This window comes from Cyanistes caeruleus, chromosome 6 (genome assembly GCF_971803275.1).
Source record: "Cyanistes caeruleus chromosome 6, bCyaCae1.hap1.1, whole genome shotgun sequence".
Classification (NCBI taxonomy): domain Eukaryota; kingdom Metazoa; phylum Chordata; class Aves; order Passeriformes; family Paridae; genus Cyanistes; species Cyanistes caeruleus.
In genome coordinates, this window is record NC_141706.1 from 60295758 (window position 1) to 60307678 (window position 11921).

General features: G+C 38.4%; 1 protein-coding gene across 16 annotated transcripts in view; it reads left to right on the forward strand.

Moving 5' to 3' along the window:
- LOC111929762 (inverted formin-2-like) overlaps positions 1–10681 on the forward strand; it is a 21759-nt gene extending 11078 nt beyond the window's left edge. For 6 of the 16 annotated variants that reach the window (XM_086894197.1, XM_086894189.1, XM_086894191.1 and 3 more), the window contains 4 exons: positions 380–450; positions 2177–2297; positions 2970–3134; positions 7616–10681. In XM_086894197.1, coding sequence (XP_086750323.1) covers positions 380–450; positions 2177–2297; positions 2970–3134; positions 7616–7765 — 507 coding nt within the window. In that variant the 3' untranslated portion in view covers positions 7766–10681. Of the gene's footprint in view, positions 1–379; positions 451–2176; positions 2307–2969; positions 3135–3880 lie in introns of all 16 variants that reach the window. The other 10 variants (XM_086894194.1, XM_086894188.1, XM_086894200.1 and 7 more) reach the window with 7 other exon arrangements.
- The last annotated feature ends 1240 nt before the right edge of the window (positions 10682–11921 follow it).

The following is an 11921-nucleotide window of genomic DNA, read 5'->3' on the forward strand; positions in this document are numbered from 1 at the left end:
CTTCCTCCAGTTCCCTTGACATGTCTGCTGGCAGTTTTCTTTCTCTTCTTCAAGTGTTCTCTTGTGTTGACACATATCCCAAATGCATCTGTCAAATGAAATTTATTTTTGTGGTATGAAGACAAAATCTCAGGTCAGCCTGTGCACTGTGGCAGCCCATGGGATGTCAGCCTGAGCACTTAAAATGAGTCTTTTCCTTTCTTTTAATTCCCTGTGGATGCCAACATGAGAAAAAGAATGAACAAGACTAAATTTATCCTTACACTTATAAGAACAAAATGGAAGTGTTAATTTTTCAGTCCAGATGTTGTCCAGCTGAAAAACTTTCATACTCTTTGACAGCCTGTATAACATAACCATTTTTTCTCTTCAATTTTAGGAGGTTGAAAAAACCCACAGAGATCTCCTGCAGCTTCCCAGAGATCTTGATGTTGTTTCCAAGGCAGCAGGGTAGGACATTACTGTTTGTTTTTTTCATGTATGAATTACTAACCTCTTTAAAGCCAACAAGGAGCTGAGTCATTTTATGGTGGTGTAATAAGGTCACAGGATTTCTCTGCTGTGGAGAGAGAGTGGTTTCCTTCAACACCAGTGTTGAGATTTATAATTCAACCTGGTTAAGACTTTTAGGTGGGGCTCAGTGTGATTTTTCTTTTGTGGATCCAGTTCTACTTCGGAAGAAAACTGTGTAGATAGTGAATTTCCCTCATTTTCAAGGACCAGATTCTTCTTCCACATATTGCAATAAAGACATATCTTCCCTGAAGTTTCTCAGTCAGTTCAAGAAATGTTTGGACAATATTTTTGGGGCACACAGTGAGAATCTAGGGTTCTGTGCAGGGACAGGAGTTGGACTTGATGATCCTGGTGGATTCAGCACATTCTGTGATTTTTAGGTGAAAGCCCATCTGGAGGTGCAGAGCTTATGTAAGGAGGGAATGATGGGGTGATTTATTGGGGGACCTCAGGACTCCCAGACTTGATTATCAGCATGTGTTTCTAATATATGTGGGTAGAAATTAAAAACCTGTTTTGGTAGACTTTTGACTTCCTGCCATGTGCCTGAAAGCCTCATTAGTCTATTGCCAGTTCTTTCTCTTTAGCTCGGTGCAATTACAGGAGATATGTTCAATTGCACCAATCAGAATCCACATTTGTAGCACCAGGATTAACACTTTTAATCTTGTTATGAATTCCGAGGATCCACAGGAACCTTGTAGTGATTTAGATTTCCTTGTAACTCAAAGAAGGAGTAATTTTTATATCTGTAGATATGGATTGACATTTGTTATGTAGCAGCTAAATAGCTACATAAATAAAAAGCAATAATTTTGGAAGTATTTTAATTCCATAATTAAATAGAAAAATGCTATGGCTTTTGTGAGTTATCTTTGCAGAAGCTAAACTAAATGTTGTTTTCAACCATTAATTTCTTTTTGGATTGTGCCATAATAGAAATATTTTTCTTGACTGAAACTAGATCTTGCTGGCCAATGACATAAACGTACTCTTTGTATAAAGCAATTGCCCTCTACTTTAGTAAAACTCTCAAACTTACAAAATTGATTTGCTAATCAGCCTGTGGAGAGCTGTGCATGGTGCAAATCCTGCAGGGGACTCTCCTAATGCTGCTCACATCTGGATGCACCATGAAGCACCAAGCCAGGTTTTGCCGATTCAGTAAATTTTGTCTGGCCCAGAAAGTAGTTCAGAACTACAGAAGATGCTGGTTTGGCAGTGGTTGTGTTTGGATCTCCACACAAGCTGAAGTAACATAGAGAGGAGATACAATTTTGGACTTTAGGTTGAGGAGAAAAGGCACGGAGGAAAGAACCAGCTAAATAAGGACAGTATTGGCACAGGGGAGATGAGTTTGTGTTGCCTATGAATAAAAATAGGCTGGAAATTGTTTGGAGTTTTTTGAATACTAGGACAGTGAGTTTCTTCCACAATCCATCCAGGGAGGTAGTGAGGGTGAAAGCACAGTGTCTTTCTTACATGAGGGTTTGTGCACATGAAAAAGAATTTATACAGAAAAGAACTACCTGCAAAAACAGGGTCTGGGCTGGACAATTAATTCCATGTTCATTTGCAGAGATGATAATGTTTATAATAACCTTTTAAGTTAATGCAAACAAAAGACTTCAATGTACTATCCCTTTTATGGACCTTTCAGAATCCACATTGATGCCATGCAGGCTGAGGCAGGTGCCAATTTGAAGAAACTGCTGGAAATAGAGAAACGCTTATTTTTGTCAACATGTGATTTAAAAATACAGCATGGAAAATCTGTGCAAGTAGGTAATGTGAGTGTGACACATTTCCCATCTTTCTTCCTAAACACTCTCTTCTTAAAGGCACTGTGATTCAGGTTGCATTCAATGGACATTAAGCTTTGTGGGAAAGGGTTTATTACTACACCCCCACTGTGCCCTGATGGAAGAAGTATCCCAGATTTTCCTCCATTTCTGTGATGTGATAATGGGATATGGAAACATCTGAGGACTAGACAGATTTTTCTGTGGGTTAAAGAAAGGAAGGCCCTAAAAATGAAATGTAGGCTGCAACTATAAATATGTACAGTGCAGCACAGAAACATGTTTTGTCTCACTGTGCTTTGTGGGGAAAAAGTGGAGAGATTTGCAATATGCTTCCCCCTCCCCCCCATATTTCTTAACATCCTAGCTTTTAATATTCACAGGATAGGTCACTTAACTAAAACTATAAGATAGAAATCCTGGTGCTGCATGTCCCTTGATCAATTATCCCAGGTTGTGCCACACTTCCACATGGCTGTATGATGAAAATGCAAATTCAATTCAGAAATAAACACCACACATTGTGAACCAATCTTAGCTGTTAGTTTTTTAAAAACTGACTGCTCTCTGTTAAGTGGCTGAAGTCTTCTGAGCAGCTTGGAATATGCTGCTTTTTAATATGCATAAATTGTGTTACAAAATGTGTCTCAGGGCAGCCTCAATGCTTCAAAGGACCTGCAGAAGGAATTTGCCACCATTGAAAAGAAGAAGGAAGAACTTGCTGATTATCTTTGTGAAGACCAAAAAAAATTGTCTTTGGAAGATGTATTCAGCACAATGAAAACCTTCAGAGAGATCTTCCTCAAGACATTACAGGTGGTTTGCCCTTGTGACTGTTTAGACTTTTAAATTTTTTTTAAAAAAATCAAACAATAATTTCTATCTTCCTCTACTCTAAGCTAGGTTACCTAACTCTGGTTGCAGAAGTAAATGAAAGTAAATTTATGTGCTTGCAAACTGCAGCAGAAAATGAGGATGTGGGCAAATATAAAATGTGGGGCTTTTTTTGTCTGTATGTGGCATTTGGTTTTGTTGGTTGGTTCAGGTTTTTTTTGGGGGGGTGGGGGGAAGGCGTTGGGGATTTTTGGTGTGGGGAAAGGTTCAAGTCATTTCCCCAGTGAAAATTATGGACCAGGCTTCAGTGTAATAGGACCTTTGTGGTATGTGAAAGAATGAGCAACCTGACGTGCTTTATAGTCTTTGCTGATAGACAAAAGGTAATTTTTCCAATAGGCAAAGGCTAATTGGAAGATGTGTTTATCTGTTGGTATTTCATTGTACTAGTTAGCTCCAAAGAGTGTGTTTTGCATCCCAAAAAACCCTTCTGAATATCCCAAGGGATTATATTTCTTTACTTACAGGACTTTACTCCTTTCAATAAGGAGTAAGAGAAAAGCAGCTTCACCAAAAGTTAGGCAGAGAACCTTCCAAATAGTAAACTCTCTAGTAAACCTCCATTTCACTTTTCTTACAACATACTTCCCACCTGGACTAATGTACTTCCTTTAGGGTCATCTCAATGCCAGGTGATAGTGGCTTCACATTCATACATATTTTAACAGCAAGAATCACCCGTTCCTGTGCTGACTCCAGGAGAGCTCCAGCCTGGGTAAACCTTCTGTAGAGAGAACCATCTGCATTACAAGAACTGCAAGAATACAGACAGCTCTGCTGCCAAGAGAGACTGGAGGAGTGCTTCAGGGCAGATCACAGATTCAGATGAAAACAATGAAATTTCTGAGGAAGTGATAGAAGATGAAAGACAAAAAAATATATCCTCTAATGTTCCCACTATCTGCTTCTCCAGTGAAGAACTGAACTGAGATTTTCCAAGCAATGCAGTTACCCAGGGTCTGAAATGATGTGATACTGCCACACAGAGTCTGGAAAATTAACCCTATAAACCACAGATGTTTTGGCAATATGCTTGATCCTTAAAGTTTCTAAAACTCTAGGCATGAAGGAAAGAATTAAGAGGGTCAAGAACATAATGGCTCAGCATCTGTGGAGAGCTACACTGGAAATTTAAGGGTAATTCCAACAACTGCAGTTCCTTCAAGAAATAGTCCCAGTAAAGGTTATGTAGCATCCTAGTATGGCTGCAGGAGATTCAAACTACGTTTCTAGGTGCTTCTTGCTCACAGCCAAGTCAGAGCAACTAGAAAGAAAGCTTTTTATCCCAAAATGTAAATTCCCTTTCATCTTATTTTGAGTTCCATTTCTCAGCAGCACCTCACCTCAAAGGTACCACAGCTGTTAGCCATGTTGTCTGCACCTGTCTCTTTCACTGCAGACCTAGAATTAATCTCCTCTTCCTCTTGCCTTGCTTTCTTACTATCACCACAGTAAAGATACTATTTGTACTTGAAACAGCGACATGCTGAAAAGCTGAAAGTTTTAATTTTTAAAGCCTCTTTTTGTTCTGTGATTTTGATTTTTATGCTAGAATCAGCCACAGGCATCATCTCTTCCCAGTGCCATTTATTTTAAGCTTTAATGGTGAGGTGTAACTTTTATTTTGAGATGAGTCTTCTGTGTAAAGCAGGTCTCTTAGCACTGCCAAAATCCTTAGTGCTATCTTTCCATTCCCACATCAAATAAGAAGATAAATAGTTTTGATAAATAGTGATCCTTCATGTCTCCTAAGCTTATCTGCAGAGATTTGGGGTTTCTTACTTTGTTCAAACAAAATCTTTCTCCCTTCCCTGAGGGTTCCTTCTGATCTCTTATCCTTCAGGTAACAAAAATTGAGTTACACAAATGGAATTACTTTAATAAGACTCTGCCATCTTTCTCTCCATCTACCTGGAGGAAAAAAACCCAAATCAACAAAGCCTTTCCAAACACCCAAATGATATCCAAAACTGACACAGTGAAAGGAGGCAAGGGAGCTGGTTTGTCACCCAGGGCTGATGACTGTTTCACCAGTTCTCAAAAAATAAAAGAAGCAGATGGCAGGAGGAAGGAGACAGGGAGAAAATAGCTTCTCAGCTCAAAGACAAAAAAAATCAGAATTGGAGTTTTGCTGAGAACTGAGTGGTAAAATTGTGGGGAAAAGAAACACTGTGTGATTATAGCGGATTGTGGGAAACATTTGATTTCCCTTAGCATTTGCAGCTGTTCATGGAAGGGAGCTCCCAGTGAAGAGATGGTCTAATCTCAGGAAAAGAAGAAAAAAATGTTCCAAAAAATCTGCTTTAGGAAGTAGTCAGTTGATGACAGAGGTTATACAGACAGCTCTGCCCAGGGATAGTTCCTCTGTGTACTCCCCTAGGACAACCAAGCTGGAGCAGCTGCTCCTCAGCAGGGTGCATATGGTGCTGGAACAGGATGTGCTTTAGATAGTGTGGGGATAAACAGTTGTTCTGGAGCATCCTTTAATTCAAAAATCAAGCAAGTATCTAACATCCCACAAAGAGTAAATCCAAAGTGACACCCTCTTTCACTGACTCTCATCCCTGCAGCTGCCTTCACTAATCCAGGAAGGTGGAGAAGGGACTGTTAAGTAGTCATTACTCTGCCCTACGAGCACTGTACCTTTTTGGACTTTCTTGTCTTGAAGAAACTTTGTTAAGTGTGTTTATATTGAATTGTTATGGTGGTTGGGGTTTTTTTACAGTTTTTCTGAAGAAAAATTTGGCTCAGGCTTGCTCAATTGATTAATTTATTCCTAATGTGTTTTAGCTTGTTCTCACTGCTGTGTGTGCTGTTCAATTAGCAGAACAACATATCCCTGAATTTACCTCCTTTATTTCTCATGGCAGATTACATAGAGACATTCTTCCAGGGCCCACAAATCTGCAAGTCTCCCAACAACCACAGTATGACAAAAATGTTATGCTAAGACAGGAATTTATCAGGCAAGCACATAGGAGGCATACACTGATGGAAGGCTTCTAGGCTCTCTGTAAGACCTCACCACCTGTATGCCAGTCTTTCAGACACACCCTCTATTTGGAGCAAATGGATCTTTTTTCTTTCTGTGTCAAGAATACACAGATTTTTTTTCCTTTTCAATGCACCCAGCGACAGTTTCTATAACCTTGAGCCTCTAATGGTCCTATATTTAAAACAGACTAACTCTGTTAATGCTCACAAGTTTTCTTTATTTGTTTGAAAGTTCCTTTGGACCCAAGTATCCTAGACTTTTACTTTCTACAAAACCTGGTTCTATAAACTTGTGCACACTTTCTGGGACTTCTTCAGCTCTTCTTATGGAAGTAGTGGCAGATGATCCATAGGAATCAAACAGATTCATCACTATAGTGGGAAATTGTATTTTCTCCTTCAGACTCTCGGCAAAGGAGACCACACGTCTCATCAAAAATCTTATCTGCACCAAATCATCAGCATCTTCATGGATGTTATTAGATTCTGACATATGACACAGCATCCTATTAAGTACTGATCTACCTGCACTGTATAGATTAACTCCTCACTGGTTGCAATCAAAAGCAGACAAGCTTCCAGGTGGGATGGCAATGTTCTAGTGAAAAAGTCAGCTCTGGAACAAAAACTGCAGAAGCATTTAATAAAACGGCTTTTATCATCTTTGTTATACTCAGTTATCTCAGTTGTTCAGAGCTACCTTCTCCCACTGTTGTGCTACTTATCAAAAGCCAGAAATACTCTTCCACTGAGTAATGGTCTTCTTTGCTAGCAGTAATCATTCCAATCCCTTTTCTTCCTCCGTTAATCATATTATTCTGGTACCAGCAGCTCTGTGGAAACCAGAATCCTGCCTATCTACATAAATCCCAACAGGATTTATGCCATTCTGGCAATTGTGTGAGTGGTACCAAAAAACATCCAGCCTGGACTCTAGCCCTGAACTGTAGTGCAGAAATACTACTGGCAAATTTAATGAGAGCCTGAAGAGAAACTGTGAATTGCTGTTTAGCACAGCTGAACAGCTCCTGAAAATTCTGGTAGAAATCCCTGAATACAAACAAGGTTGCTATGGGATAAATCTCTAGAATGCTAATTAGGTTAAACAAATGTTCTGTATTGTGGACAAAGGGACTAATTAAGAAGAATGCATTTCAGTCCATAGTTGAAAGTTGCAGTTAAAGCTGATGAAATAGTTTGCTGGTAACATCATCACACAGAGAAGGCCATAGGGACTGACCAGGAAGCTCTGTTCTGCTATTTACCCTCAAACCCCAGCAGCCAAGAGTTTTAAGTGCACACAGGGCATGTTCAGAATACCTATTCATTGCAAGCTGAGAGTTTCTTAACAAGCTTTTCCTTCAGAAACTCTTATTTACTTTTTAATTTGTCATTCTGTCTGAATGCAGGAAAATCAAGAAAGGAAGGAGCAAGCTGCAAAATCTGAGAAAAGGAAGAAACAGTTTAAAGAAGAAGATGCAAAGCGGCTAAAGGGAGAGTATGGAGAGTGTAGTACATTTAATAATTCTGTTTTTATTAGCAAATCTTTTGTTAATTAGAAGGAATTTATCTGTTAACTCTGGCTTATCTGATACAATGAAAGTGACTTAGCCATGGATGATGTAGTTGTCAAGCAGATGCATAGTGAGACATCAATTACCAAATTTCAAGTGCAAGTGAATGCTTGGAAGACATCATGATAGGGATATTAGAAAAAAATACCACTCCCAATGAGCAAGTTTCTTCTACTTCACTCAGAGGTGGAAGATATCCTGCTATTCTCCTTAATATTTGTTGGGAGACTTTTAGGGTTATAGAAATCTGGACACACTTGAACTTCATGCAGCATGGTAGGCAAATTGTGTCCAGTGTAATTGTTACCACAACATTTTCTTTCTTCTGATCAGAGATCTGATTCCTTAAAGGAGTTATGCCTGTGCTCAAAGAAGTGTGTGTGCTGACTGATGCAGAAAAGCACTTGGTATGCTGGACCTCTCTGGGTGTGAAGCATGTATAGTGCTAATATTGGCATGTGTATATTTTAAATTTTTATTTTGGCAAACGCTTGGAATCCACTTTTATTGAAGATTTCTGCCAATAACATTTGGTTGCAATTCTTGGTTGTTCAGAGAACCACCGCAAAGAAGCCATTAGTAAATCTGAGTGGGGTTCATGTAACTTGGAAGACTGTTTTTTCTTGTATCTGGTGTCTAAACATATGGCCTTCTTTTAGTTCCTCTTTCAAGTTATTCACTTTTAGAAATACATTTTTAAAATACATAAAATCCATTGAAAACTGACCAAAACAAAGTTTCCAATGTTGTCTTGTCAAGTTCTACCACAAATATGTTTTACATACTTTGCAATCATAGCACACTTAATGTAAAGCTACAGATTAAAACAAGAAAAACCTTTCTGCTGTAAATAGAAAAGAGTAACCTAGTATATGATAAAATAAAATCAGGAAGCAACATTTATCAGCTGTAAGAATTAAAGGTGTGTTTCCACCCTGTAAAGAAAATGAGCACCATACCAGAAGAACATTCTCTATTTCCAGGAGACAGTTTAGGGGGAACTCTCATTATTTTTGTTCCTTTTTGAGAAGGTGGATTTAATTCTTGGGGAGTATAAACTTGAACAGGAAAAGAGCATTTAGAGTCTGAATTATTTTTCAGTACCAATTTTAAAGAACAGTGCATAGCAGTGGTGATAAAGACAATCAGAAACTTTTAAAATATATTTTAATCTCAGTCAGGGTATGGTGACAAAATAACAGAGGGTATCAGATCTGGCATGGCAGGATGATGAAGCTCATCTTAACATTCTTCATTCTGTGTAAAATGGGGTTTTGGGTTTTTTTCTAATCATATAATAAGCAAGTTAAGTAATTATTTCCTGAAGAAGGGAGCGAAAAGACAGTAAATCTGATGAACCCCTATCAGCCTGTGCTTACAGGATTGTCAAGGCCTGGTTGCACAAAGCATGAAGCAGCCCTTTAATTTTGCAGGTGTCTCCCTTGATACCAGCAACACACAGCACACAGTCCTGTTCAGGGATCTCTAAAGGTCCCAGTCCTGCAGTCTCTGACTCTCTGACCTTAAGTGCAGTCACATGCTCCGTCAGTGAATATCTGGTTTGTCCAGTTGTCCGAGGATCATTTCTCTGCAGCTGACAGATCTGCCAGGGACAGCACACAGCAGCAATGCCTCAGGGCCAGCAATCATCTCGCTCCCTGGATTGCAAACAGGAGAGGTGAAGTTAGAAGAGACCATTGCTGAAGTGTTTAGAGATTACAAGTGAGGGGTTCAGCTGCTGAGAACTGCTGAGAACCAAACTGAGTCAAAAACTGTTACCAAAAATCAAGTGGAGAGTACTATTTAGACAACTGAGCAATATCTTACTTGATTCCACATATTAAAAACAGCTTTTCTGCAAATATTTAAGATAAGATTTCCAAAATAATTTGGTGACAGGCTCATGACAATTCCAGGGACTCAGACATTCTAGGGTTGGGATTTTTTTTTTCACTCCTCTGAACATGTTTATATACGTATGTACATTGACTTTTTTTTCCCCCTCTACACTTCATAGTGGATTAAGCAACTCCCCTGCCTTATTTTCTTCAGCTTCTGCTGCAGCAGCTTGCATTACTTGGCATTTAAATTCTTCTGGAGAATTCTATGAGATAATTACAAGGACTATATTTTATATGTTACTTCTAGAAAAATAACATATAATGTATATATATTACTACAAGAAAAATAGCATCTAGAGGTTTCTTTAGCTAACCAAGCGGATTTTTTCTAATAATTTTTTTCTAATAAAAATTTGGGGATACAGCTAATTATCAGAGTAAGAAACACTTAAGAACAGAGTAAGGACACTTAAGAACAAAATATGGAAACATGCATTTAAATATCTGATGAGAATTTAGGTATGCCACTAAAAACTATAACTGCAGCAGAAAATGAAATGTTAAAAGATAGAGTAGGTAAGTTTTGATGAACAGTACAGAATTCCCAGAGCCTAACTGCTATAATTACACAGAGAAAACAAAATCAGATTCCTAATCCAATTCCATATATTTATATATCCAGGGTCAAATACAAAAGTTTTCCTCTGGCAAAGTTCTTATTATCTGTTTTTACACAGAATTTACTTGTTTGCCTGTAAGTTACAAGCTGATATATGATAAAATGTCACCAACACAAATTGCTCTTGCAATAGTAAAAGCATCTAGTCTTCAAGAGCTCGGGAAATTAATATTCTGCTGGTAAAATCTTACTGGGTCACTGTTGTATTGCTTGAGTTGGATTTTTTAAAGCATTTAATAATGGTTTAAAAACTGTGTATGAAGGATAAGTACAACTTTCAGTGCAGTTTACTTACAACTGCATTGTACTATAGTATGTGTTTGTAATCCAGGATGTATTTCACTTTTGTATATCTGCATTTTAGTAAATAGCTAAACAAAAGTACCTGAATTTCTGAAGCTTATTAGTTGCAGCTTTAAATCACATACTAGCAAGTGAGATCCTGAGCAAGTGCTTTTCTTGTGCTGATAGTGAATACAGTAGTAGTATTTTTATTTTCTTTATTTTTAAGTGCAAACAACGGGACAGATTATCTGGATATTAATCTAAAAACATGGTGAACAAAAGAGAAAAAAACTTAATTACATCTGGCAATATAAAACTGCTAAGCAGTTAAATTAATTCCCTGTGAGCTCCAGAAAACTGCAAAAACTCTTTAAAAAAAAAAAAATTAAAAATCTTGACCCTGTGCCCCAGAGTTCAATGAGTTTGCCACAGTTTTTTTTACCAAGAGCTTGGTAGACTTCAGGCCATGCTCTCACAGGCATAAATGAGCATAACCATATTGCAATGCTCCTTTAATTTCTTTGTAAATATACATCCCCCTGTATAATCTCCATCTCTTCATTGGCTGGAAAGACTCAAGTTGAACTCATTTCATTAAAATGTGTCTTTAAATCTTTCCACAGACTTTATGAAATCTTATTTCTGTGTATAGTGTTTACCCAAATCGCTGAAATAATGTGAAGAAGCCTTTAGTTTTGGTATCAGCTTGATTATTTGTTGGGCAGAAAGAAAGAAGTTGTGAATGTCCCATCCCTGGGAGTGTTCAAGGCCAGGCAGGATAGGGCTTGGAGCAACCTGGTCTGGTGGAAGGTGTCCCTGCCCATGGCAGAGGTGGAATGAGATGATCTCTAAGGGCCCTTCCAACCCAAACCATTCACCTATTAAAGGTTTCAGTCTAGGATGCCAGAGATTAAATAATGTTCACATCTCTGGTCAGCAAAAAGAGATCTGAAGCAGCAAAGTGTGTCACATTCCACCTGAAATCCTTAAATCGTCGGCCACTCTGGGGTGATAACCCAAATACAATTTTGTGGGTTATTTGCTCTGGTTTATACATTCAACATTCATAAGGGAGGGAGTTGGTAGCAAAGCCACCTGATGTGAGAGCTTATACCTGAACGGGGGGCACACTCACAGACATGAAAGTGATTGCAGGTTTAGGTGGCAGATGAACAACTTCTTAAATGTTGCTTAACCATTTGACCTGGGCATCTAAACAGGTGAACCTTTCAGTGCAAGAGTTTGAGTCAAAGTCTTCAGAAAATACCTACAGCCCTGGGACATAAACAGTTAGTAAAGTTGGTCTAACTTAAAGCAGTTAATGTGGAATCACTTC